Source organism: Magnolia sinica, chromosome 5 (assembly GCF_029962835.1).
Source record: "Magnolia sinica isolate HGM2019 chromosome 5, MsV1, whole genome shotgun sequence".
NCBI classification, from domain to species: Eukaryota; Viridiplantae; Streptophyta; class Magnoliopsida; order Magnoliales; family Magnoliaceae; genus Magnolia; species Magnolia sinica.
Window position 1 is genome coordinate 107,013,790 of NC_080577.1, and position 27,446 is coordinate 107,041,235.

At 39.2% G+C, this 27,446-nt stretch overlaps 1 protein-coding gene across 2 annotated transcripts; it reads right to left on the reverse strand.

The window, feature by feature from the left end:
* Positions 1-269: 269 nt before the first annotated feature.
* Positions 270-26,104, reverse strand: LOC131246605 (peptidyl-prolyl cis-trans isomerase FKBP19, chloroplastic). 2 transcript variants are annotated; one of them, XM_058246898.1, is made up of 10 exons: positions 25,887-26,103; positions 25,356-25,413; positions 24,065-24,202; positions 14,927-15,012; positions 14,774-14,824; positions 14,554-14,634; positions 10,155-10,199; positions 6,599-6,654; positions 492-567; positions 270-422 (listed from the first exon to the last, which is right to left on the reverse strand). In XM_058246898.1, the coding sequence occupies exons 1-10, from the start codon at positions 25,950-25,952 to the stop codon at positions 327-329; spliced, it is 753 nt and encodes a 250-aa protein (XP_058102881.1). In that variant the 5' UTR covers positions 25,953-26,103; the 3' UTR covers positions 270-326. The 2 variants fall into 2 exon arrangements, with proteins under 2 accessions (XP_058102881.1, XP_058102882.1); XM_058246899.1 differs by lacking the exons at positions 270-422; positions 492-567 and adding an exon at positions 904-1,263 and having other exon boundaries at positions 25,887-26,104.
* Between the last annotated feature and the right edge of the window lie 1,342 nt (positions 26,105-27,446).

The window sequence follows — 27,446 nt, forward strand, 5'->3', positions numbered from 1 at the left end:
CATGCGTGTACAGGATCCAGGCCATTCATCAGGCGGGACCCATATGGAACATGCACTCGCCCAAAACTAGGTAGATCCATTTGTTGGGTGGGAATATTGCCACATTAGCTCAATTAAAAGGGATTGACCAGCAGCCAAGTCCTAGTTGCAAGTGGCCCTCCTGATTACTAACTAGACTGGCCTGATTTTTGAGCCATGGCACGCAGTGGGCCTACCAGATGAACAGTGCAGATCTCACACAAATGCCACATTGGTACATGAGGGAAGAGTTGCAAGCCTAAAAAGGAGAAATCTCTGAAGAGTCACAGTCTAAATACAGGTAGAAATCAGTTTGGTATGATTTTGAGGAGCTCAATATCAAACAAAAGGGTTTTGTCAATCAGTCCTTGGTTCCTCAGCACAAAATCCAAAGCCCTTTGACCCTGCAAAGAAGCACAGCCATCATCAATTGCACACATTGGCAGAAGTAGAAATAAAGAAGGTTTACATACCGAAAAAGTTGTCGGTCTCGGGCCCAGCTTGCTGAAGTCATTCTCTGGGTACCCCAATTCTGGGGGCACTATAATCCTACACCATTGAAGTAGGTTAGCTGCGTTGAGGATATATAAATGGGCATCAACCTTTTGTTTTTTTTTTTTTTTTGGTTTTTAGTTGCGATAACCCTAGTTTTATTAAAAAGAAAAGATAACAGAAATATCCACTGAGACATGGATAACGGGTGCTAACAAAAGAATGCAGAAAGGGCCATGCCGTCCTTTGCTAGAAAGTCCGCGATAGAGTTAGTATCCTGCAGAACAAGACTACTTGATGGTGGGCATCTCTGCATCCTTTGCTTGTACATTTTCATGCATGCATCTTATGCACATAAGCATGCATGCATCTTATGCACATAACCATGCATGAATGCATATATCATCACTTGCATGAAAGCATGCCTCTAATATCCCCATTTTCGGCGCATGAGAATCCTGTTGCTATATTTTGTAACAGATGCGATGAAAGACACAAAAACACATGCATAACAGCCAAAGAAAGTGAAAAAAGAGATGGATGGTACAAAAACTCCCAAGACATCATTGTCATCATCATCGTCTTCTTAGCCTTTGCCCAGCAATTGGAATTGGCTTTTAAATTGTAGATATACAAAAAAAAAAAAAAAAAGGTGTTCTACGATCAGCTGCCCGCTGGATATGAACCTTCCTCTTTTACCCAAAGACTCACCAAAACCAGCTACAGCAGAAGCTCAACTTTCCTCTTTCACACCTGTCAGCATTAGTATTTTCGCCTAGTTGTCAGCCCTTTCTTATCAATCTCCATAGTTTCTCCATCACCAGTCACCAATATAGTTGGCCACTATCCTACCATTGAAAGTTGATTGGGCAGAAATTTGAATGAGGTGTCGCTAGTGCAAGTTCTGTGTGATCTGTCAAGTTATCAGGAATCATCAGGGTGACAGGCAGAGCCTACATGAGTCTTTTAACTAATAAGTGCATCCCTTCCAAATGTTGGAGCATACTGCACCCAAGAGCTCAGTAAGCAGATTCCGGGCCCAAAATTTTGAGGAATTGCATCACACCCAAATAGACAAGTGAAGGGACTACCATGGTTACCATGCTTCGCATGCACAAATGTATTGAATATGCATATGCATAGATGTATAGATGCACACCCAGATATCAATGTATCTGATCTCCATTACATGAATGTGTATGTATGAGCATAGGTAAGTATCCATGAATATCTATGATATGCATATGAATGCAAATTCCATGTACGCAGTCATAGTTTTCTGATGAATAATGCAAGCTACTTGGTGTAATGCAGAGATGGATGTACTCCGGAAGCTGCTTATACACCAGTCACTAAAAAGACTAAACTGCAGCAAGGGCCCCACATTCTCTGATAAATCTTGAAATTGTAGTTTCATGCATGATGTCAACTTCCATATATGGATCTACCAGTCCTCAGCCTACTCCTTTGCTCACAGAATCCAATGATGCAGACAACAGAAAATTTCAAGATATTAGATAGGAAACCAAAAATTACTGGGTATTTCATGGAAATTAGGGTTTAGAAACACCACTTTGAAGCTCACCAAGTATTAGCAGAGCCATCCAGCATTTCCGAGGATTAGTTACCACCCTATAAATTGAATTATATGATTGTCCATCGAGGATATGCAGTGTCTGTGGGCCATGAGCATGTAAGAGTGTTGCCTATCATGGAAATTCCATGGAACTCTTCCATCTTGGCAGATCCTCGCTTTCCAATTTCTGGCCTTTTTCCAAGAGAATCCAGACTATCTAAGGGTGGATTTGCTAGCAGCATATTTCATGAAATATTACGAAATTTTGCAGCAAATTAGAATTATTAATCATAAAATATTATGATTCTGGTGTAACCAAATGCACCCTCAACCATTTTACATGCTAATAACTGATTAACGGGTTAGGATTTTCCTAACAGGAAGATTATGGGGAATGCTCAACTAAGTTGGGGATCATCAGATTATTCGAGAAAAAATTCTTTCTTCCTTAGATTTGATTATGTTGGCCCTTGTTCCAAGCTAGGCCTCATTAAGATGCTCCAGCTTGAGGGGGAGTGTTGAAAGGTTGATAGTTGAATAAGGCCCATTGGGCCCAAGTGCATGTAATAAGGCATATGGGCCCCACTCACGTTTTTACTACTATAAATAAGAGTAGAGGGTTTCAATAGACTGTAAGCGTCTCTCTCTCTCTCTCTCTCTCTCTCTCTCTCTCCTCATTGTAGTTTCTCATAGGCCCCAATGTAGCCATTTAACATGGTATCAGAACCTAAGTGCTCCTAAGGTTTCTACTTCAAGGATTTCTTCTTCTACTTCTTCTTCTTCCTCTGTTTCTTTTTTTATTCTTCTTCTTTTTCTTCTAGGGTTTCTTCTTCTTCTAGGATTTCTCTCTCTCTCTCTCTCTCTCTCTCTCTCTCTCTCTCTCTCTCTCTCTCCTTTTTCCCTTCACTTTTTTTTTTTTCCTCTTATTCTTCTTCAATTCTTTTTTTGAAGATTTTTTATGAGGGACTTTCTGATTTTTGTATTGCTTTGGCAAGGGTTTGCTAAAAAAATTTCTATTAAATCAGATTTTTGCATTGCCTTAGCCAGGATTTGCTGGATTTTTCCCATTGAAACAGATTTTTTTGTGTTGCCTTGGGTAGGATCTGCTGGATTTTTCCCGTTGAAGTAGATTTGTGTGCTACTTTGGATAGGGTTTGCTGATTTTTTCTATTATGGCAATTTTTTGGGTATTTTTTATTCTTCCCTTCCTATTCCTTGATGGTTCCCTTCTTTTCCTTCCTTTTTTTTTTCTTCTTTGTTTCCTTCTTTTTCGTCTTCTTCATCTTCATCTCAACTCTATAAGTTCCATTCTTTTAATCTTTCTCAACAAGTGGTGTTTCCCTTCCCTTCTTAAACTTCTTTTCTTTTTTACTCCTCATTCCTCTTTCCTTCTTTCTTTCCCTACACAACAATAACTTCTTATTAACCCTTTTTCCTTCACCCTTCATTCATTTTTTTAAAATTTTTTTTTTCACATTTTTACTATTATAAATAAGAGTAGAGGGATGGGGTTTCGATAGACCGTAAGCATCTCTCTCTCTCTCTCTCTCTCTCTCTCTCTCTCTCTCATTGTCTCTCTTCCATCTTTCTTCTTCTTCTCATCCTAGTTTCTCATACACTCTCAAGATTAGCACAATGTAGCCGTTTAAGAAAAGTGTCTAGATCACTGAACCATGCCCAACTTGTACGGAATCAAGGCCCAAGGGCACTGCATATCCTCAGACTTAGGATCAGGTAATTCCTTACTGTGATGTGATGCAGTAAATTGTCATGATTTGATGAGGGGTCTCTCATGTTGGGGGGGGGGGCAGAAACAAGTAAGGGATCCAGGCAAACAGTATGTCACCGGGATCCACACCATTCATGACGTAGTGCATACCGCGTGGCATGCCATACAGTAAAAATCATAGTACACTCATCAAGTGAGCCACATGTGTACCTTGAAAGTGGACTGTTTGACTTTTTCCCTACCTACGTATTTTTTCATATACAAAGTTTGACCTGCTGATTAGCAGATAAGCACTATTTTTGTTCCAAAGCCTGTTGATAAGCACTATTTTTGTTCCAAAGCCTGTTCATGGTGTACCTTACCTGAAGAATGGCCTGGATCTCTGACACTTGTGCTGTCTACCAGCATCCCTGACACATCTTCTGCCCCCTCATATGAGGCACCCCTCATTGAATTGTGACTGTAAGTTAATTACAAAGTGTCGAGCCTGCTGGTTGGCTTTTATTCGTACAAATATAGACCCCCTTCAATGGAAATTTATAAATTAGTGAACTATCAAAGGCATCGCATCAAGGTAGGCAAACTTCACACAAACAAACACAGCAGGTGCACACACATACCCACTATATATAGAAAAGGAGGGTGCGTGATATATATATATATATATATATATATATATATATATATATATATATATATATATATATATATATATATATATATATATCACGCACCCTCCTTTTCTACTTTGGTAATGTAGTAGTAGCAAAATGTTACTTATCTACTACCAAAAGGGGTGTGTAGTAGAGAGAATCATATGAGAGAAATTCTACCACCATGAACTTAAATCACATATTCGTCATCTTGCTAAGCAGGATCATTTGGCACTGAATGCACTAGACATCAACTGACCGCAAATCAACCTTTGTGGGTAGTGTAAAATAGTTGTGCTCGGTGTAGTGTGGGACCCAACTGTGTTGGCATGTGAGTCATATTGGTCACCATGTATCGGCAAGTCCGTAGCTATTTTGTGAAGCCAACTACTTGAGCATGTGAGTCATATTGCTAATCATGTAATGGTGGATTCTCTACTCTTTTTTTTTGCAACGAACTACTCGAGCATGACCTTCCATGTGTGTGGGTGCTTTGTGCTCAGTGATTTGCCAGGAAAGTGCCCCTCTATGACCCTAGTTTGCTCGTTGTCCTTGGGGGCATGAATGTAATAGGGGTTAGGGGTCAATACTAGGTGGGATGGTGTTGGCATGTGAGTGGTTTCAATGTAAGCCTCTATAATGGCTGGTTGCAAGTGCCTGCATAAAATAGGAAGGTTGACGTTTGTTGGGAAGCTGATCTTCTTCTTTTTTTTTTTAATTGGTAACAAAAAATTTATCGGAGACTCCAAAAGGGCAAAAAGGAAACAAAATTCATAAAGGCAATGGATGAGACTACCCCCATCCTTTGCAAGGAACAAATGATAAAAGTAGAGGCACTAGGAATCTGATTATAGGTGATATCCATAGAACGGGAGAACATAATCAAGTCATTTAAAATAGAAGCTAACTTCCGAGAGGGACAGCAATTTCCAGAGGCCAAGCAATCGCATTGTGAGAATTCCCCTCCATGGTGAAGGGCTCCCCACCAAACTTGCTATGATCTCCATGGCAGTCCTAATGGCAAGAACTCTGTGCCATTTAAGGATGCTGGACTCCACAAGCCCGGACAAAGTAGATTTGGTTCCGCTGGTCTTGTCCTCGAGCAAACCCCATCCATAGAAAGTAACGCACCCCACCCCCCCCCCCCCCCCCCCCCAAAAAAAAAAAAAAGAGGGGAAAAAACCCACGGTGGTGGTGAAAGGAGGGCCCCAATTTGAGCGGGGGGGGGGGGTTGCTTAGAAGAAGTATAAACAAAAATAAAAACCACACCCACAACAAGATGAAGTGACTAAGACATGACAAAAGAAAACACTCCCATCCCCTAAAGTTGTCTTACCCATACCATGAAGATTCCTTCAAGGACATTGACCACAACCCCTTGGGGTTATCCTGCACTTAGAAGAAGTATAAACAAAATTAAAAATAAAAACCACACCCAAATGCAAACACCCACACCCACAACAAGATGAAGTGACTAAGACATGACAAAAGAAAACACTCCCAACCCCTAAAGTTGTCTTGCCCATACCATGAAGATTCCTTCAAGGACATTGACCTAGAACTGACAGAACACCTCACTCTCAATCACCTGGATTGTTGGTTCGCTTTTTTTTTCTTCTATTACCCTCCTTCAGCAGCACAAAAGGTCAGACATGGAGATACCCTTCAAAACACTCGAAGAACAACCCAATTAACCACGGACATGGTAAATTAATTGCATAATCTTTAAACTTTTGCCAATATACAATTCAAAACCCAACCCAAATTGCTGGAAGAACGGCTAAGATGATGATGATCAGGCATTTATGAAGTTCCATTTACATATTAATATATCTTTCAATCTTCACACTTGAATGGATGTGCCAGTGTGTTGGGTTTTCCTGGGTCCCTTGTATCTTATACCAACAAATGTTTCCCTACTAGGGGCCGATATTGATAGTTGACATCTAGGGGAGGATGTCCAATGTGCCATGCAGCACACTGGGTAACCACCAAACGCCACCCCACACCACAACCAATCTCTACATATCTCTAAAATAGTTCAGGTTAAGGTGATCAACATAATACATTTTGAAGAAATGGAAGGGGCTATGAATCAAGTAAAATACTGATAGATACAGGAAAAATCACCTTCTAACACCGCCTGGAGCCATGCCTACAACAGCCTCCTCAAAAGCCGGAATTACCTGAATATTCAGGAAGAACACACTGCTCTTAAGAGTTTCACTCCAGATGCATTTATAGAGTGAAACAGCCACATTGCTATCTGCAAAGATTAATGGAACCTATTTTCCTTCATCTCCAATGGTTTCGAATCTACACACATTTAGTGTAGAATTAAAACCAGAATTACAGATGAGTAACTATCATACATATTTGAAATTGCAGACAATCCTCAGGCCCAGCAGCTCCTCTTAAGTGCATTATAACGTTAAAGACTATTATTTAAAAGAGATTCAGTAATCCCACACATGTGTTACACATCTCCTCTACACATTGCTGTAAGATGTCAGTGCATCACACATATGCAAGATCTAAGCATTTATCGGGTGGGTTCTGCTAGGTAGATGCACCATCCCAAAAATTAGGTCGGTCCTCTTAGCAGTAAGCCACAATGTTCGAAACAAATGAATGGATAACAAAAAATTGGTCTAGTTATTTCAGAAGCCTGTTTGTTTCATGTGCTCTGTACCACTTGATGGACGGACCAGTCTGATTGTTTGGCCACGGCAATTACATGGTGGGACCCACATGATGGATGGTTTGAATCTTGCACATGCTATGTTGGCACAATTGTAGCATGTAGAGGACCAGCATCATGCACATGTGGGATTATTAGACCTCATTAAACATTCACAGCTTGTGATGGTAAGTTGTATATCTTGGTTTTGGATTGGTAAGATAGGCGAGGCCCGTCTCTTTTTGTGGTGCCCGCTCGAAAGATGTAAATTTTTTTATCCAAGAAAGTTTTGGGTGGTGTGCTCCCAGTTTTCCTTTAAAATAAATAATAATAATAATAAAAGAACAAACAAAAAAAAAAGTCGTGTTTGGATAATTCTTTGGATACGGACAGCAATAAGCCACGTAGGGCCAAGCTATGGTCAGCCTGTCTATTAATCAAGCCTGAAAGTTAAGCCTTGATGCAATCCGGTGTCAAATCAATGAGAGTACAATATCCAAATCGCTAGAAAGGACAAAGAACACATGCCTGCATGACAGTATTTGAGCAGAGAAATAAACAACTTCTAATATCAACGTCTTGCACTAGTCACAAGTATTGGAATAACGACCTCACAAAACTTAGAAAAAGAGTAATGCCCTTTACCTCCAGGAACTACCCTTATTTATAGACCCTAATGAGACATCCTAAATCCTTATAAATCTTTAACACAATTTCCCATCTATTTGATTGATCCCATATCAATCAAATCTATTCAAAATAGATTTTCCAAAATGTGATTGCTATTAGAATCAGCCCCCAAGATCCTCAAAGAATCAACAAAAGCTATTAGAATTCTCCAAAAATTGCAATTCTAAACCCTGAAATTTTGGCCCAAAAATCAACAGCAGACACCCCACAAGTTCCACACGCGTTGGGCCTCATGGTGGGCCTTGGGCATGCATCATTCTCCCAAGCTGGAAAGAACTCAAACTCCAGTAAATAATAGAGGTCCAGATGCAATCTTTTCAATTCATTTCCCGTAATCTATGTGCATTTAGAATGGGGCTCATTCTTCCATTTTCCCAAGTATTGCATGTATAAGCATCATCGAGTGTCGGAGATCTACATGTGCAACACTTGTTCAACTCTTTTTCCTCAAGAACTATTTACCCATATTGCAATAAATTTGTCTTGCATGTCATGCACCTCATGATAGTTGAACAAATCAACCAGACAATCAAGATATCTTAGTCATCTGACAACTCATTCCCATAGGCGTTGTTACCCAACCTTCACCTTACTTGAAATGGCTCAATCTTCTTAGACCTGAGCTTGTTGTAAGTTCCCCAGAGAAACATTTCCATGTAAAGATAAACGATAACCAATTCACTTCCATCATAAATTTTCTCTTAACAATGTTCATTTGCAACTTTGCATTATTTGGAGTTGCTCTCTTAAATATTCTTTTTTAGCTGCGCTTGCAAGTCTCAAATGTGTTCAGCAAAAGCATCAATATCATTAGTCACTCAATCTTGTACCAACAAGGGTACAAATTCAAGTGCATGACATGGACTTTTTCCATTCACAATCTCAAAGAGGGATATTTCTCATGGCACGATTTACTGAGCTATTAAAGGAAATCGCTGACAACTTCCAGTTGTCAGTGATTTCCTTACTTAAATATCTCCACCTTGCCAAGCCAATCAATGTTGTCTAAATGCAAATGATTGTGAAATTCTGCAACTTTCACCTTAATTATAATCTCTTTATCATGCTCCAGCAATTGAAGAACTTGATCATTGGTATCTTCACTAGCTAGGGCCACCTATTGTTGGTTAGGACCATAATGAGGACCTTGCCATACGTCTACCCACTCTACCTTTGGTCTTCAAAATTCCTCTATGCCAGACTCTTTCACTTGATTAGTTAGATTTCCTACCATATGCTTGAGTTGATCCACCCGCTCTATGAGTGCGCAAATCAATCAAGTTATTTGTTCAAACTCTTCTTGTGCCACTCCCTTTGAAGCCATTAGGAAATGATGTAGAGCCAAAATTCACCAATTAGAAACTGCTTTGATACCAAATGATGAAATCCGGTTTTTGAATCAATGGCAGTTCAATATTCAAATCATTGGAAAGGACAAATAACGCACACCATGTGAGAGTATTTGTGGACAACAAGATAAAAAGCTTATTACTATCATAGTCTTGCACTAGTTACATCTTCACAAAACTCAGAAAAAATGTAATGCCTCTTACCTCTCAGAACAAACCTTATTTATAGACCCTAAAGATACATTAAATCCCAAAATCCATATTAAATCTTTAACGCGATTTCCCAACTATTTGATTGATTCCATATCAATCAAATTGATCTAGAATGGTAAAAAATGAATCTAGAAATATCTTGATAAAATGTGATGATCTAAAAATAGCTTATGCAATTCCCAAGAACAACCCCAAGATTCTCAAAGAATTAGCAAAATCTTCAATAGAATCCTCCAAAAATAGCAATTGTAAACCCTGAAATCTAGGCCCAAAAATGAGCAGGAAACAGCACAGGACTTGGGCCTGCATCAAGCCTGGGACCAATTCCATGAAAGCCAACCAGAGTTTGGGCTTGGCCTCAAAAGATTGGGAAAGGAAGTCATTTAGCTGTTAACAGAAAAAGATACACACGAGTAGCAAACAATGTTACCGAAAAGGACATACATGCATAAGTAATGAGAAATTTCAATCAAATTTGCAAGTGGTAGTGTAACATCATAAACAACAAGGAAAAACTAGTTTAAGGTATGGATAACATGCACAAGAATATCATTTGGTGGTAAATTTTAGAATCCAAGAACAGTTGATCCAACAGTCCAAGAAGATTTGGAATATCTTATCATGTTCATAGCATATTTACTGTAAGAGGATGCCTATTATAAATCTCACATGCCTTGCACCATCATCATCATAGCCTAGTCCCAGCTATTGTCTTTAAATGCAAACACCAGAAGGAGGAGAATAAACTACATACCTGCTGAGATCCAAGTGTAAATTTGAAAAAATCTTTGTCATCACCCTGCAATTTACAGGGCGGAAACATTAAGTTTTAACTTCTTTTTTTTTTTTTTTTTAAAGTAATAATACAATAAAATAAAGAGGCTGAAATGCAACATATAATATGCAATTGAACGTGATCATGTAAAAGATTTTATTTCCAGAACCCAGAATATTACTGCCAAATAAAGCAACAAAGCAGTCAAACATGGAGCCATCAAACCTAATGGATGCCTAAAAAGTGCATAATGTGGCATGCAGAAGATATTCGTATAAGATATTTTCCAAAGGCTTAAATATGCGCGCTAGAACTATAGTCAAGTAGAAAAACTATTACATACATAACCAACACAAATCATATGTTTGGACACAACCTCCTAAAGAAACTGTGAAACCATGCCACTTGGACAAGAATACAATTAACAATGGCCTGACCTGAGATGAAAAAATATGAAGCTGTAAGGAAGCTCTTGAGGATGAAATATCAGGACAAGGGCAAGTTCATGTGCGTGCAATTAGATTAAAAGGGTGGTTGTGCAAGAGTAATGTGACGATTTTCAATCATTTTCCTTCTGATGATGTTTAAGAAACACTGGAATTTTCCTTCTGATGATGTTTAAGAAACACTGGAACATACTATCACAACTACCATGTACCCCAAAAATGTATATAGTACAAAAAAGTAACGAACAAGATCAAAACAGAAAAATAAGAAAACCAGTTACAGGACAGTATGATTATGCTAGATATATTCGTAATTGGTTCTTACAGTCCACATTGAACAGTATTAAATGAGTTATTCCCTGTGTAGATGGCCTTGTCTGCTAAATGAATCAGATTGAAATGAAACACGATGGGAATAAAAACTGTTATGTATTAAGCACAAATTTATGAATTAACTTGCACAGGATAAATACTATTTTAAACAATCCTTGTTTCTCTAGTACCGGGAGTGTAGTTACCAGAGTGTGAAATGACTTTGAGAAGAAAGGGGAAATGGAAGCAGGAAACGAGTTGCCAAAAGAACGTCATAACCAAAAAAAGGGGCAAGAAAAGAAAAACAAAGGGAAACAGATTGTGAAATGAATCAGCATAAAAAATGCATTCCACACGAAATGTAAAGCAGATAAGAAATACATGTGATATTGAAAAACCATGTTTCAAACTAATGAACGACTTTAAATGGTATGGGAATTTTTTGAGAAAACTAACCAAATGTTGAAAATTTATTCATTCAAGTTCTACTTACCTTTCACAAACATTTCCCTTGTGTCTTACTAATGCTTCACCAGCATTTCACAAATGTTCGTGTGTACAGACCACTTTGGTTGGGAGTTTAAATGATTAGCCAATGTACCATTGACGAAGAAGCTAAAGAGCTCAGAAAAGTCTCAAAAGAAATTTCATAATCTTTCTCAATGAGGTACATTGTTCAGGATGATCTGAAGAACATTATAGGCAGGTCTTTACGGAAAATTCAGAGCATAGAGCTTGCTGACATTTTCAATAAAATCTGGATCCTATTCACATTAATTTTTTCTTAAACATGTATTTAGGGATAGAGCTGGGCATCGGTCCTGATCGGATCGGATGAGGTATAACTCGATTCTATCCGAATTTCCAATGGTTAGACCCGAACCCGATCCGATCCAAGACCGGATCCGGGTCACCTGATTCGGACAAACCCGATGCCTGGTTGACATTACCCGAACCGAGTCCGCCTCGGTCAGAAAAACCGAGCCGGATCGGATTAGGTACGATTCAAACAGTATGAATTAAATCAAATTGTTTCATATGGTGTGGTCTAAGTTAACCTTTAATATATCTCCTTTTTATGCTCAATGACTAAAATAGTATTTCAAAATGGATAAACGGCTTAGATGAAATATATACATCAAGGTGGGCCCCACATGGCTCTGAAAGAACATTCAGTCTTTGTGTATACATTTTTATTTACCTTTTAGAGTTACTTGCTCTTCACGAAAGTGTTTACTTGCTTTTCACGCAAGCACGGCCTGTGCAGGGTGAATTTGAATTGTGTATCCACGTTAGCGAGTTCTGTGGATCTGATCATGGGGTAGGTGTTATATCCAAACCATTCATCCATTTGGCAAGCTCGTCTTAAGGCTTGAGACGAAAAATAAGACAAATCTAACTATCAAGTGGACCACACGAATGGTTTAACAGTGAAAATCATTCTTTGCTGCTATCTGTGGTGTGGTCCAGATGATCTTTGGATATTATTCATTTTTTGAATAATACTCTATAATGATCTACAAAAATATATGAACGGTGTAGATATAATAAATACATCACTGTGGGGCCCATATAACTTTGATCTCCTTTGAACCGTTCGTACAACTCGGAGCTCGAGGAGCTCCCGACGCACGAGGATGCCAGACGCGTCACGCGCCAGTACAGCTGTAGCGTTGTACTGGAAACAGACCAGCTACTCCCTTGCCACCGGTCGTCAGTGCTCTGTGGACACCACCATGATGTATGTGTTTCATCCATGCCTTCCATCTATTTTTATAGATCATTTTATGTTATTAGAAAAAAAAAAAAATGAGGCATATCGAAATCTCAAGTGGACTAAATTATAGGAAACAATGTTGAATGAACGTTGACCATTAAAAACGTTTTGGAGGCTATAAAAGTTTTTGATCAAGCTGATATTTATTGTTTCCCTTCATTTGGGTCCTTATGACCTAATCAACAGATTAGATGTCAAATAAACAGTACAGTGGGCCTTAGGAGGATTATAATGGTGGATATCCAATCATTATTGCTTTCTTGTGGTGTGGTCCACCTGAGATTTATATCCCTATCATTTTTTTATATAAAGCCCTAAAATGATCTATAAAATGGATGAACGGAATGGATGAAACACATACATCATGGTGGGGTCCACAGAGCACCGACCATCAGCCACGGGCTGGTGTCAAGGGGAGTAGCCCATCCTTCTGCCGGTACCCTATCTGCGATGGATCCAAGCTTCCAAGTTCTCTTTTTTAGAGCTGAATATATGGGATTTTGAAGCGTTGTGGTGTTTACAGCAGCTTGGGAGAGAGGATCCTGAGAGACCATTTACGGGAATTCGAAGTTGGGTTTTGTACCTAACGTGGGTCTTGAGATGTCGAGGAATCGTTGGGGTGTGATGCTGCTTACAGACGCCATTGCTGATGAATCTCTGTGTGTGAGAGAAAGAGATGGGTTGGGTGGGGATTTTTATTTATTTTTATTTACTAGTTACTACACCGATGGGGTCCGGATCAAATCGGATCGGATCCAAACGGATCAGATTTCGGTTCGGTTCGGTCGGATTTGCTACTTACCCGAATCCGATCCAATTGTCGTTCGGATCTGACCGATCCTACCCGAACCTGACCGATTCAGGCCATCAGTTCTGTTCGAATCGGGGCGGATTGGGGCGGATCCGCCGGATCGGGTCCATTTTGCCCACCTCTATTTAGGGAGGCTACTAATGTTACCAACTCAATTGTGGAGAAGGGTTTTTCAGGAATAGATCTTTGAGGGAAGAAGGGAGGGAGGGAGATCACTATGTGAACTGAAGGGCATAGAGTGGATTTGCGGGAGGGAGATATCGATGTGAATGAAGGGCATAGAGTGGATTTGCATGGCCTCACTTTTGGCAGCATATTGGATACACTGTCCCACTTTTTCCAATTCAAAGTGATAACGAGATATGAATGACACTGAACTTATGTCAGTTGCAATTTGAGAAGGAAAAAGCTGGAAAACCAAAATCTTCTACAGGTTTACATTTTGCAAGTTTGCCAAAATTGCATACACAGACTAGTTCTCCCAGAGAAGGTAACAATTTCAATTTGCGGTAACATCCAAACGGGCTCAAGGTGAGAACCCTCACGTGTTCTATGTAGTTGCATCCAAGCTGAAGTGGTGCAGATCTTACCATCCACTTGCAAGCTTCACAAAAATTACCACTGGTTCTGCAAATGGACGAAGCGATTGCGTGAAGCTATCCTTCCATTTGCTGACCCATAGCAGCATGAAAACCCACTACAAGGTGTGAAACAGAGTTCTTTGATGTTGGGAATCTCATGATTAAAGTTCTAAGCTCACTGAATAAAGAAATGAAAAAAATAAAAAATTTGTTCCACTTGGAGTTTTTAAGCAAGACTTTTTGCCTAGTACATAACATTTCCCCTGTAACCATGCTACCAATATTTCAGTACGAGAGAGAGAGAGAGAGAGAGAGAGAGAGAGAGAGAGAGAGAGGACCAATCTAAAAGAATGCAAACTAGCACATGGTTCAGATTCTTTTGCAATAAAAAAATAATAATAATAAAAGAAGAAAAAAGAAAAAAGAGCAAAGTGTATTCATTATATAGTACCACAAATGAACCACCCTTCGTCTTGTTTCGAGCTTCAAAAATGCGGCCATAGTATCCGATTGTAAAACCATCCCAGTCAACCTAAAATGCAATTAGAATTCAGAAGCTGCATCATTGTTTGTCCTACTCAATCATAAACCCACTGAATATCCAATTTCTATCTGCATGAATCAAATAAATTTCGACAATTCAACTGAACATTTCTAAGTTGTAACCATACCACTACTGTCTCCCCCATCTTTGCCGTAAGACCACTGCCTACTCTCAAGTCCTGCAGTCCTTTTTAAAGCTCGAATTAAAAACCATTAATAAGTGTGTGTATGGTTCGTTCATGTGCCAAGCAGGCATGCTCACATGTGTTGCAATAGATGACCTTGTATTGAAGACCTGATTGTGTTTCTGTATAGTCAGGATACCGCATTTTTGTTTTCCCATAATCCTTCCCACGAAGTGCCGGCACTGCATCCAATTTTAATTTCAACAATAAGTCCTCGAACCTCTATTTTTTTTTTCCAAATTGAACAGATTGTTCAAGATCAATGGCAGTGCACATTCATTATTTAAAATGCAAGTGCTTCACGCGTTGAGTCTTTACACCTTGAGGGGCTTAAGCCTCGTATGGCTGCATGTTAGTGGTGGAAACTACCACAAGGGCATGTTCATGTGTGTGGTCCCATATTTATTTCAGCCCACCATGCTTGTAACTTATGGTGCAATGAGTTTCAGTCGGCACATGGATAGTCCAAACAAGTGATTTGGACCAAATTTTATAGGCTAACAAGCTAAAGTCACCCTGATCGAATTATCATAACCATCCAATCAATGGCCAATGAAATGGATGGTTCAGGCTATCATCCATACATTGGCTCCTGGGTTGAGTTGTTTTTTGTTTCATAGATTACCTCGGTCAAACAATTCTGACCAGTAACCACCTATCCTTGGCTTGGAAAGCGGATGGACATAAAATAAAAGGCAGGCCAGACCTAGTTGATCATCTACATGAATTGACCCGGTTGTCCATGTCGACAAATTCAACCCAATGCACTATAACTCATTGTGCTGTGAGAGGGTTATCAGGAGACTAGTAGTTATTTACTGGCATTTATTAATTTGTAACCTGGTCCTCCACTTTCTTTTTGTATAGTTATTTATTGCATTTGCTAATCAGTAATAGTAGGCTACAATTCCATTATAACACAAATCAATCAATTCCGTTTATTTTTATTGTTTATGATTTACTTTTCAATTCTTTTCAAATTTCTAATTTATTTCCATTTTTCCATTTTATTTTATTTTATTTTATTTTGGATTTACCTTTTGCATGCTTGGGAAATAAGATAGCTATAAGACCAGCCATGCTTTACAGGACAGAATGTTGGGCAGTTAAAGAACAACATGTTCATAGGATGAGTGTAGCTGAAATGAGGATGTTGAGATGGATGTGGCAAGACGAGAAAAGATAGCAATAGAAATGAATGCATCCGAGGGAACTTAGGAGTAGTACCAAATAATAAGATGAGGAGAAGTAGACAAAGATGGTTTTTTATCATGTGCAATGGAGACACAAGAACCCACTGGTTAGGAGTGAACTGGTGCTAGTGATTACATATGTATCAGCTGATACTATTGATATCGCGTGCCGCCAACATGAAACCAACGGGGAGTTGAAAAGCTCCCCCATATCGTCCGATATATTGAACGATATCACAATATATCAAGATTACATTGATACATTGCAATATTTTCAATTTTTTGCTGTATAAAAATCCTCGATGTCATCAATACATGCAATATGTATCAAAGATATCACAGTCTCAATCCCTTTTGCAAAAAACAAAAAACAAACAAAGAAAGAAAATTCCGTAAAAAAAAAAATCATTCTCTCAAATTTATTTATTTTTAAAAATAATTAAAATATTTATTAGCATGGCCACTAGGGGTGTACACGAACCAAGCTAGCTCAGTTAGCTCGCTCGACTCGACTTGAAAAAGCTCGATTCAACTCAGTTCGAAGCTGAGTTCGAGCCGAATCGAGCTGATTTTTTTTAGCTCGAAAATGAGTTCGAGCTGGCCCTAGCTCGACTTGACTCGGATCGAACCCAGCTTGAATCGAACTCGGATCAAACTAGTTCAGTGACTCGGTTACTTTGATATTGATGTTGCTCACCAAGTGTTTGATGAAATGACTCAAAGAAGTGTGGCTGGTGGCAAGGAAGGTATGTATATGAAACCAACACCCTTTTTTTCTTGATTTTTATGTTGCTTAGAAGGTGTTTGATAAAATACCTGTAAAACCATTGTTGTTGTCTCAAATACAGTGAGATTTTGAAGGTGCAGTCAAGGTGTTTGTGAAAATGCTGCAATGGCGATCTCGGCTTGATCTTGGCTCGAACTGGCCCAGGCTGCTGACCGAACCGAGCCAAGCTGGCCAGTCAGGCTCGAGGACTGAGCTGAGCCGAGTTCGAGCTGAGGTCAGCTAGTGGCTGAGCCGAGTCGAGCTGAGGCCAGCTCAACTTGATACGACTCGATGTACACCCCTAATGGCCACCCTGTGGAGGTGGAGATGATGACTTTGAAGCGTCATGTAACTCTATGTAGGTCCGAGGCATAACTACACAAACATAATGAGGGCATAGGTTTTATTACTATTTTTCTTTCTTTTCTTCTTCTTCTTCTTCTTCTTCTTCTTTTGCTTTTGAATGTAATGGTTGTGTTTTGATACTTGTCTCATATGATTTACGAATTATATGAACTAATTTTGAATAATTGCATCACTTTTGTTAGACAACTCATAGTGTAGGACCCTATACAAATGAAACTTATTTTTTATGATCTTTTGAGTTCTAAGTGTGTAATAATGCCTTTTTAAACATCCCCCAAAGTTTCGTTGAAAAATTTGATCAATTTTCCAATGTTTTCAAAAAACAAAGAAACATTCTGTGGTACACGCAATACTGGTATGCTTTCATATCCCAAAGGTGTACTACATGCATCGAAACCAATATTTAAATCACTGGGTGGTACAAATTGAAGGCACTAAAAGAACAAGGGGAATGCCCAAAAGGATGTGGATGGAGGTAATAAGAAAAGACTTCATGACCAATTGTCTAACTGAAGGGCTAGCCCTTTATAGAGTGGAATGGCAGAACATGTTTATGTAGCCGATCTCAATTAATCGGTATAAGGCTTGGATAATGATGATGATGATCAATCATTTAAATATCGGTGTCGACGCATGTATCGAATGGAAAATATCGCATCCCATGGAAAATATTGCATGTATCGCGAGATGTATTGCTATTTTTGGGAAACATTAGGACATTGATGTGATTTTCAATGAAACTTCAAGAGATGTTAAAAAAGACATTATTACACACTTAAAACTCGAAATATCACAAAAACAAGTACACATAATAAGTTCCCTCTGTAGAAGGTCTAAACTATTCATCGTTTAACGGAAGCGATGCAATTATATTCAAAATTAGTTCATATTATTTATAAATCATACAAGGCAAGTATGAAAACACAACCAATACAGTTAAAAGCCTAAAAAGAAGCATTACAACCGTGCAGCTATGCCTCAGACCCACATAGAATTATGTCACAGCTCAAAATTCATCATCTCCATCTCCATAGGGATGGTCCTAGTAAAAAATTTAAAAATATATAATTATTATTATTTTTAAAATATGTATAAAAATTACTAATATTTCTATAATTTATTAGCATATTGGATATATTAATTAGTTACACTAAATCTATCCTACAATGTAGGGTCCATTTATTTAAAATATATATTTCTAAGTGATTGTTTATATATATATATATATATATATATATATATATATATAATGAAAATAAATAAATTATTGTGGCCGATATTAAGATCATGCACTCATAAATATACAAATATTAGGAATAAATATTGGTTGGTGAGTGTAATTTTATTTTTTTTAAATATTTTAATTAAAAAATTCTGTTAATGTATAGATCAACCTACAAGCACTTCTCACATAATTTTTCCATACTCTGATTGCAAGATAAATTGGTGAAATGGGAAAAAATTTGGATTTTTCCTAAAATCCCCAAAATAAAAAAGCTATGATTAAGCATGCAGAATCATGGATTATTAACTTGGTTCCACCGATTTTAATCAATTTAAACAAGAAGGGAAAAAAAAAAAAAAAACAATTTAAATTAACAAAAAGTCACTAATTAGGCTATGGCCTGCCTTCGCTCTCTGATATTGATTTCCCCATACAAATCCTCTTTTCTTTAAAAAAAATAAAAAAGACCGGTTGAAATCCTCTTAGGAATGAAATCCTCAAAAAAATTTGAGAGAATTGTTTTTTAAAAAAAATTTATTGATTTTTCTTTTTCTACAATAGAGGCTAACATTGTCGATATCATCAATAAGTATCGCATATATCAGTGATAAGGGATACTTATAATGCGAAAAAATGAAAATATTGCAATTGTATCGATAGATCATCGATACATTGCAATATCGAGAGACATATTAGGCGATGCAAGGGAGTTTTTCAACTCCCCCATTCTTTCATATAGCCTTTTAAAAAAAATGATAATAATAACACACACACACATACCCACACACTCACGCCGTAGTGGGATTTCACCACCTATGGATACTCGAACCCTTCTTTCATATAGTTAACACATGGTATCACCTAATAGGATTGATATTTAAATCATTGATGATGATGACCTTTTGAGGCTTGGTCCTTAGCGTACCTCATGGCTTACACCACATAGCTTACACCAGATAGCATGGCTCTTGATTGCCTCAACTACGTATTGTCCCTTTAAAACCTCATGTCCAAGGTAGTAGATAAGTAAGATTTTACTATAAGTTAAATTGTTATGGCATGATAATGTGATGTTAGTGGGGTCATCTAGAAGGTTGACAAATTGAGAGAAAATGGTCAACCTACTTCGAGAACACTGTTATTTTTTAGTAGACCTCATCATCATCATCTAAGAGTTATCCCAACTAATTGGGGCGGCTACATGAATCCTTCCTCCATTCCACTCTATCAAGGGCCATAACTTCAGTTAGACCATAGGTGTTTATGTGTTTTAAAGAATTTCATGCTCAAATCCAAAATCAATTTGATGCTAAAGTGTGTGTTCCAAGATCAGATAATGCCAAGCAGTACAAATCAAACCTTTTTCACTCATATCTCTTATCTCATGGCATCATTCATCAAACGTCTTGTGCACACACGCACACCGCATCAAAATGGAGTTATCGAGCATAAAAACCGTCATTTGCTCGAAGTGGCAAGGGCATTAATATTAGACATGAAGGTTCCAAAAAGTTTTTTGGGTGATGTTGTTTTAGCTGCATGTTATCTAATAAATCGGATGCCCTCATTAGTATTAGGAGGTAAAACTCATTTTTTTGTCTTATATCCTTAACATCCTTCTTTTTCTCTTCCTCTAAAAATTTTTGGGTGCGCATGTTTTGTACATCAATTCGATCATGTCTCAAATGACTTTGAACCCAAATTTGTTAAGTGTGTGTTTCTAGGGTACTCAAATACTCAACGTGGCTACAAATGCTATAATCCTATCACCCATAGACAATATGTATCCATGGATGTCACCTTCTTTGACAATACTCCATATTTCTCAAAAAATGGGAAGACATTGCAATTCTCCAAAAACTCCACCACCCTTCTGATAGTGACAGACACAGATTTACTTGGAAAGCAAGCCACCGAGTCACATTCAAATCCTCCACCGTTGCAGGTCTACTCTAGACATTCCAAGAGAAGTACCGAAGGTGCGTATGTTTTGTACATCAATTCGATCATGTTTCAAATGAGTTTGAACCCAAAGTTGTTAAGTGTGTGTTTCTAGGGTACTCAAATACTCAGCGTGGCTACAAATGCTTTAATCCTATCACCCATAGACGATATGTATCCATGGATGCCACCTTCTTTGACAACACTCCATATTTCTCAAACAATGGGAAGACATTGCAATCTCCAAAAACTCCACCACCCTCCTGATAGTGATGGACACAAAATTACCTGGAAAGCAAGCCACTGAGTCACATTCAAATCCTCAACCGCTACAGGTCTACTCTAGACATTCCAAGAGAAGTACCAAAGTGCCTAGTAATGTGCCATCTGCAAGTTCTACTAATCCGTCTGAAGATCGTCATCTTCAGTCTCCACTAGACTTGTTGAATGAAGCTGATCAACCTATTGCTATTCGAAAGGGTATACGTTCTTGTACTCTATATCCTATTTCCAATTTTATTTCATTGAATGGTTTATCACCTTCATTTCGACAAGTTGCTTTATCCTTGTCATTTGTGTCTGTCCCTCGATTGTTTCAGGAGACTCTTCATACTAATGGGTGGAAAAGAGCTATGGAAGAAGAAATGATTGCACTTCATCAAAATCAAACGTGGACTTTGGCTAAGTTACTTGCAGGGTAACATATAGTAGGGTGCAGATGGGTGTATATGGTGAAGTACAAGTCCGATTGCATTGTGGATCATTTAAAGGCCCTATTCGTAGCAAAAGGTATACTTAAACGTTTGGAGTTGACTACTCTGAAACCTTCTCTCCAATGGCCAAGCTTCATTCAATTCGTGTGGTGATTTCTATTGCTGCAAAATTTGGATTGGCCCCTATATCAACTGGATACAAAGAACGTGTTTCTTCATGGTGATTTACTTGAAGAAGTGTACATGGAGCAACCGCCTGGCTTTGTTGCTCAGGGTGAGTATGATAAAGTTTGTTGGCTAAGAAAATCAATTTATGGTTTAAAGCAGTCTCCACGCGCGTGGTTTAACAAGTTCAACAACGTGATAATGTAGTTTGGGATGAAACGCAGTCAAGCTGATCACTCGGTCTTTGTTAGGCAAAGTGAGACCGGCACTCTGGTTCTTGTTGTTTCTGTGGATGACATCATCATCACTGAAAACGATGGTAAAGGTATATCTGAGTTGAAGAAATTCTTTCAGCAACACTTTTGTACAAAGGATTTGGCTACATTCGATACTTTATGGGTATTGGGGTAGCTCGATCACAATTAAGGATTAATTTATCACAAAGGAAATATGTTATAGACTTGTTAAAAGAGACAGGTTTACTCGGGGCTAAGCCGGTTACAACTCCCATGGACACAAACTCTGAGTACAGATGAAGGAGACATGTTTGATGATCCAGACAGATATCGTCAGTTGGTTGGTAAATTGATTTATTTAACCATTATACGACCAGATATTACTTATCCAATTAGTGTAATTAGCTAGTTTATGCAAGCCCCTCGTGTATCTCGTATGGAAGTTATGTTCTACATACTTAAATATTTGAAGGGCGTCCCAGGCCATGGAATTCTCTACAGGCAAATTGGACACCTTAGATTGGAAGGATTCTCTGATACAGAATGGGCTGGATCTCCTTCAGATAGGCATCACCACAAGTTATTGTACTTTTGTAAGAGGTAATCTTGTTACCTAGAGAAGCAAAAAGCAACAAGTCGTTGCTCATTCTAGTGTAGAAGCAAAGTATAGGGCTATGGCCCATAACACATGTGAACTTGTGTGGTTGAAGACGTTGATGTGTGAGTTAAGTTTTGTGGTTGATACTCCCATGGAGCTATATTGCAATAACCAAGCTGCATCACATATCGCCAATAATCCAGTTTATCATGAGAAAACCAAGCATATTGAAGTGGATTGTCACTTCGTCAGAGAGTAAGTCATGAACAAGGAAATATCAACCCCATTTATTAAATCTGAAGACCAAGTTGCCGACATGTTTACAAAGGCTTTAAGTCGAGCTCATTTAAACAGATTCTTTGATAAGCTGTCCATTTATGATAAATATGCTCCAGCTTGAGGGGGGGGGGGGGTATTAGAATGGTCACACGTGTAGTCATCTTGATTGAGTTTAGTCTTTATGCGTTGGGGTTGTGTGTACATAGGTCTTTTGTTCTTTGGTAGTGTGCTTCTTGTAATGAGGATATTCTTGTAATTTCACCTCTTAAGTGAAAGCCCTAGCAGAATAAAACAAAAAGGTGGGGCATGTGGGGCTTTTTTTTTTAGCTCCTCATTCTCTCTCATGTTTTCCTCTTTCTACCTCTCTTCTCCTTTTTCCATTCTCTCTTTCTTCTTCTCCAAGATATATGGTCATCAAATCTTTTCTTACTGCTACTAGCCACATCCTTTTGGGCCTTTTGCTTGCCCTTTCAGAGCCTTCAACTTGTACCAAGTCACTCCTAACCAATGTAGTTCTTGTCTCTGTTGCACATGACCAAACCATCTAAGTATATTTTTTTAGAAGACTTGATGAGGAAAAAGTAATAGGAAATTGAAAAGAAAAAAGGATACTCTAAATTTTAAAGCGAGTAGTGAGCGACATTTCCCCCCTCACAATTAGTTTCCAACGTCGGATAACTTTGTGTATTTAAGTGACATGAAAAGGCATTTTAAATAAAGTTATGGGTATTTTAGGAATTCAAAAATGTGTGTGATGTTCAACATGTGGGTAAGTTTCACTCAGAAATGCCACTCAACGGTTTATATTTCCCAAAAAAAAAAAAAAAAAGAGCCAAAAACCTCAACATGCTGGCTCTCTCTCACCCAAGCCAACTTTCCCCAACAGCGCTTGGTAATTTGCAGCTATGTACAAGGGTTACTTTCACAAACAAAAAAGCTATGTAGGTTGAACTTTCAGGAGAACCACCCCACCCATCAGGTAAGCTGCCCCATGCTGACCATTGAACCCAAAAATCATGATCATCCAAAACTCAAGTAAGCCACACCGTAGGAGATGGTTGGGAAGGAACATCCACCATTTTTCTTGTGTAGGGCCCACCATCGTGTTTATGTGTCATCCAATCCCTTCCATCTGATGTGCCTTATCATGATGAAAAAATTACCTATAAATCACAATATTCCAATACTTAGTTGGGCCATACCACGTAAATTTAGAGTTTGTAAGATTATAGAGTCGCCAACTTGGGAGTTAAATCAACCTAATTTTTTGAATCAACCAAACAAGGTGTGGTTTACCTGATGGACAGTGTAGATCTTAATGCAAGTTAAGTTATTTACCCCACGTTAGTGAAAGAAACCTTGATAGGTACCTAGGCAAGGTACCCAAACATTTTTCCGACTTTCCCTCTGCCCAATCTCTCTCTCTCTCTCTCTCTCTCTCTTCTTTTCTCTCCACATGTGTCACGCATGCAATATACCCTAGTGAAAATAACAAGAAGAGTTCCAATTGGTAGCTCATGGACTACAAAATCTACACAAATCATGGGTCAACATAATTTCATGGGTGGGACCTTGGTTTCATCCAGTGTGACATGAGTGGATTAGGCAGTTGTCAAAAGGGGAAAATTCCCTCCAGCTTGCCTCTCCTTAGTTCCTTTAGAAAGTTTGTTGCACCTCAAGCACATCAGACAATACTAAGAATATATATTTTTAGGGACAAAAAACCAAGAACTGCAATCCTCCATAACTTACTATCTGCAAATTCAGATGCTATTGCCATTCCATCCTCTGCAGCATGTCGCAAGCCCCCAGCAAGAATCCCGATGGTCGAGAGCAACAGCACCTTCCTTCTGTCAAAAATCTCTCTGCCACCCATTGGGACAGTCGCATCTAAGAAGACAACATGCAACAGCAATCAGTTATTTTTATATTATCTTACAGATGCACACATTAAAAAACACGGAGAACCATGGGCTAAAAGGAAGTTTCATGGCTGCACTCTTTCAAAAGCACTCAACCCTCGAATCAACAAAATTCAACAAGCAGCAACCATAAAGATCACCTCCAAAAAGTTCAGAGTGAGGCCACATTAAAGAATTTTCATGAAATTTGAAGTAAGCCTTGGGAAAAACATTCAGACACTTTCAAGTCCAGTCATCTGACAAATTTATTAAGTTCTACGGACAACTCCCATGCAAAACAACACATGTAGCAATTTCACACGATCTGTCTGGGAAACCCACAGCAGGGTCCCACTTCGTATAGATCTTACCGACATGCAATCAAGATTAGGCATAGAAATACAGTGCAAGTGATCTGGTTTGAGAAACCCATATAGAGGTCCTGCTACACGTGAATCTTATTGCCATACAACCAAGATTAGGAGTTGATGGGAAGTGGAACCCACTTGATTCCAGCGCCTCCTAAAAGCTCAAGATCGGACCCCACTTCCCATGATAAGATCCACCCATATCGGGATCTCACAGTGAGCAGTTCTCTAAGTATTGTTCTCCTTCACATATCAAAATCCAGTTGAAAGATACCAATCCCACAAACTTTCAGGTCAATACCAATTGCCAGAAAAAGCTCACCAGACTTGGAACTTGGCCAAGCCAGTGATTTGGCTCAGCCAAACTCTGATTTTCTATAAAAGAAATCAAGGCCGGGATTAACATACGCAATTAAGAAACTTTAAGATTCCCTCAAGCTTGAAAATACCAACATTTATTTAATTTTATTTTATTTATTTAGTTCTGGTCCTTTTGTGATGGGTAACCAATGTGATTTGAACAGAGAATGCCGAATCTGAATTTCTCCCATTTCACGCTTATTTATCTAAGTGAGAAAAACATTCCATTTCTTTCCTAACGAAAAAATCTTCAATAATAATAAGGGAAATGATACCTACACCCACTCTAACTGACATGCACACCCGCCTATTTTCAGCTTTCGGAATTGAGAAAGTACACTTTGCTAGTTTTTCAATTCCCAAAATGAAAATAGGTGTAAGCAGCAGCAAAGCTATACAGCATCTAAAACTCACCATTTGAATCGGAGTGCCGCTGCAGAAGCTTCTGCAGTCTTCTGTTCGAAATCAAACCCTACAAGAAACAGAGATTTGCCAGAAAAAGTCAGAAACACTAATGAATTTTGAATTTTAAGAAGAAAGAGGTGCTCCACGACCCTCGACCAGGCCCTGAGTTCCAACAGGTCGGGCCCACTGATGGGTAACCTAGCCATTCATCTGAAGGGATCCACCATGGACGATGATGCCCCAACCTAGATTAGAAGATCTCAACCATGCAACATTCGGCAATTCTTTTTGCTTTGAATATCGACCGTTGCTCCATTTTTTCTCGACCATCTATTTTCATGCCAGCAAACAGGCGTTAGGATTGTCTCTTTTTTAGGGAGATTTTTGAGGCATGTCCAGTTCACAGCTGGGTCCATCAAATCAATTGTCTGGATCATCGATCCATGGGCCCCACATTGAGGTAATCAAGGCCGGAAGATCATATAATTCCGCAAGAACAAGAATCGTGGGAAGAAAGTTGAAAGAACGATGGAATCGTACCTTCGAAGAAGAAGCTTTCCAAGTGCAGAAATTCGGGAGAGATCCAACGGCTGATATGGAAGCCATCGGTAAAATACAGAGAGAGGAAAAAGGTAGCCGGAGTTTGTTAGAAGAGGCAAACGCGGTTCGCGGGAAGATAACAGCTTGTATGTGAAATGACAATTTCACCCTCTGTTCTTTGAGATTTTAAAGGCGTGTTTTGGAGTGATGAGGGTGCTCAACGTCATTTTATTTACCACAAAGTGATATGAAGAAAGAACTAGACTCAGTCACTCAGCCACTTGAAAGCTCACGTCAGCTCGTCGGGTCTCGGGTATGCAGGCAAGCGAATTGGGTCGCGGGCTAGGACAAAACGAGTTGAGCCCGAGTCCCGGTCTGAAAATTGATGGGCAGGTCCAAGCCCGGTTCAAAGCTGGGTCTGGCTCATCGATCTGGTTGGGTCCATTGCTGAGAGTTCATTTGACGGGATCCCACGTAGGTGGACCATGGCATAAGAGTTGGTCTGATGGGCGATGTTATACTTTCAAGGGGTGGTCCATGTAAATAGACGGCTGTGGTTTATAAAAACGGAGCGATAGCAATTTTGAGTAGAAAATGCGGAAAGGCTATTGATTTGCACCAAATTTCGGGGTCCATCACGGTGGGCCCAGACCATGAACAGTCTGAATAACAAGAACCCACTGGTGTCGTGGCACCCAGGGGCCTACATATCCACGGCCAGAGGATCATATCATTATTATTCATTAGGCGCCTTCTTTAAATACTTTAGCCTGCTAGACTAACATGGCACACGTGCAAAACCCTGACCATTCATCGAGCGGATCTGACAGTGAAACAAGACCTGACCCAAAAAAATTTTTAAAAAAAAAAATCAGGCTGTCCACTTAACAGGTGGGCCATCACTACAGGAGAGATGATTAGCTGGAAAAATGGGCCCATTGATCCAGTGAAACGTGGCTTTAATTTTTCCTGCCATGGGAGCTTCACTGTGGGGTCCACTTAATGAATGATCTTGCACATAAGTGCCAGGTTGGCATGTGAGCTGCGAAGAAGTCCCAGAATCTCATGCATTCACGTTTCTTATTGGCTATGTGCTACTCATCCGGTGACCCCGAGGATCTGAACCGCAGATAACAAATCAATTAGTGAAAACAAAATAGTCAAACAGGAGAGGCAGCAAATGGATATCCCAAATCGTCACCCATCAGCTCCCACCCTCCCTTGCTTCCAAAGACGATGGTCAAAAACAAGATCCCGGACCCCCATTCACCAAAATGGACAGTCCACGGATAATGACCCAATCCGACCACGGCAGCTATCTGCCTATGCCTCACTCACGCAATGGCCACCTGTACGGTAAGGTGGAGAGGCTCATTATGAGCCATTAAGCTCATACGGCGGCTCGACCCCACTCGATCAGGCCTAGTTTATTCTGGACTCATCCAAAGTTGGGGCTGAATCAGCCCAAGTTGGGTGGGTTAGGGGTAACTCATGGTATCCAACCCGATTAGGTCCAACCAAGTTGTAGTCAACTCCAACAATTTGCATCAGACCCATCCG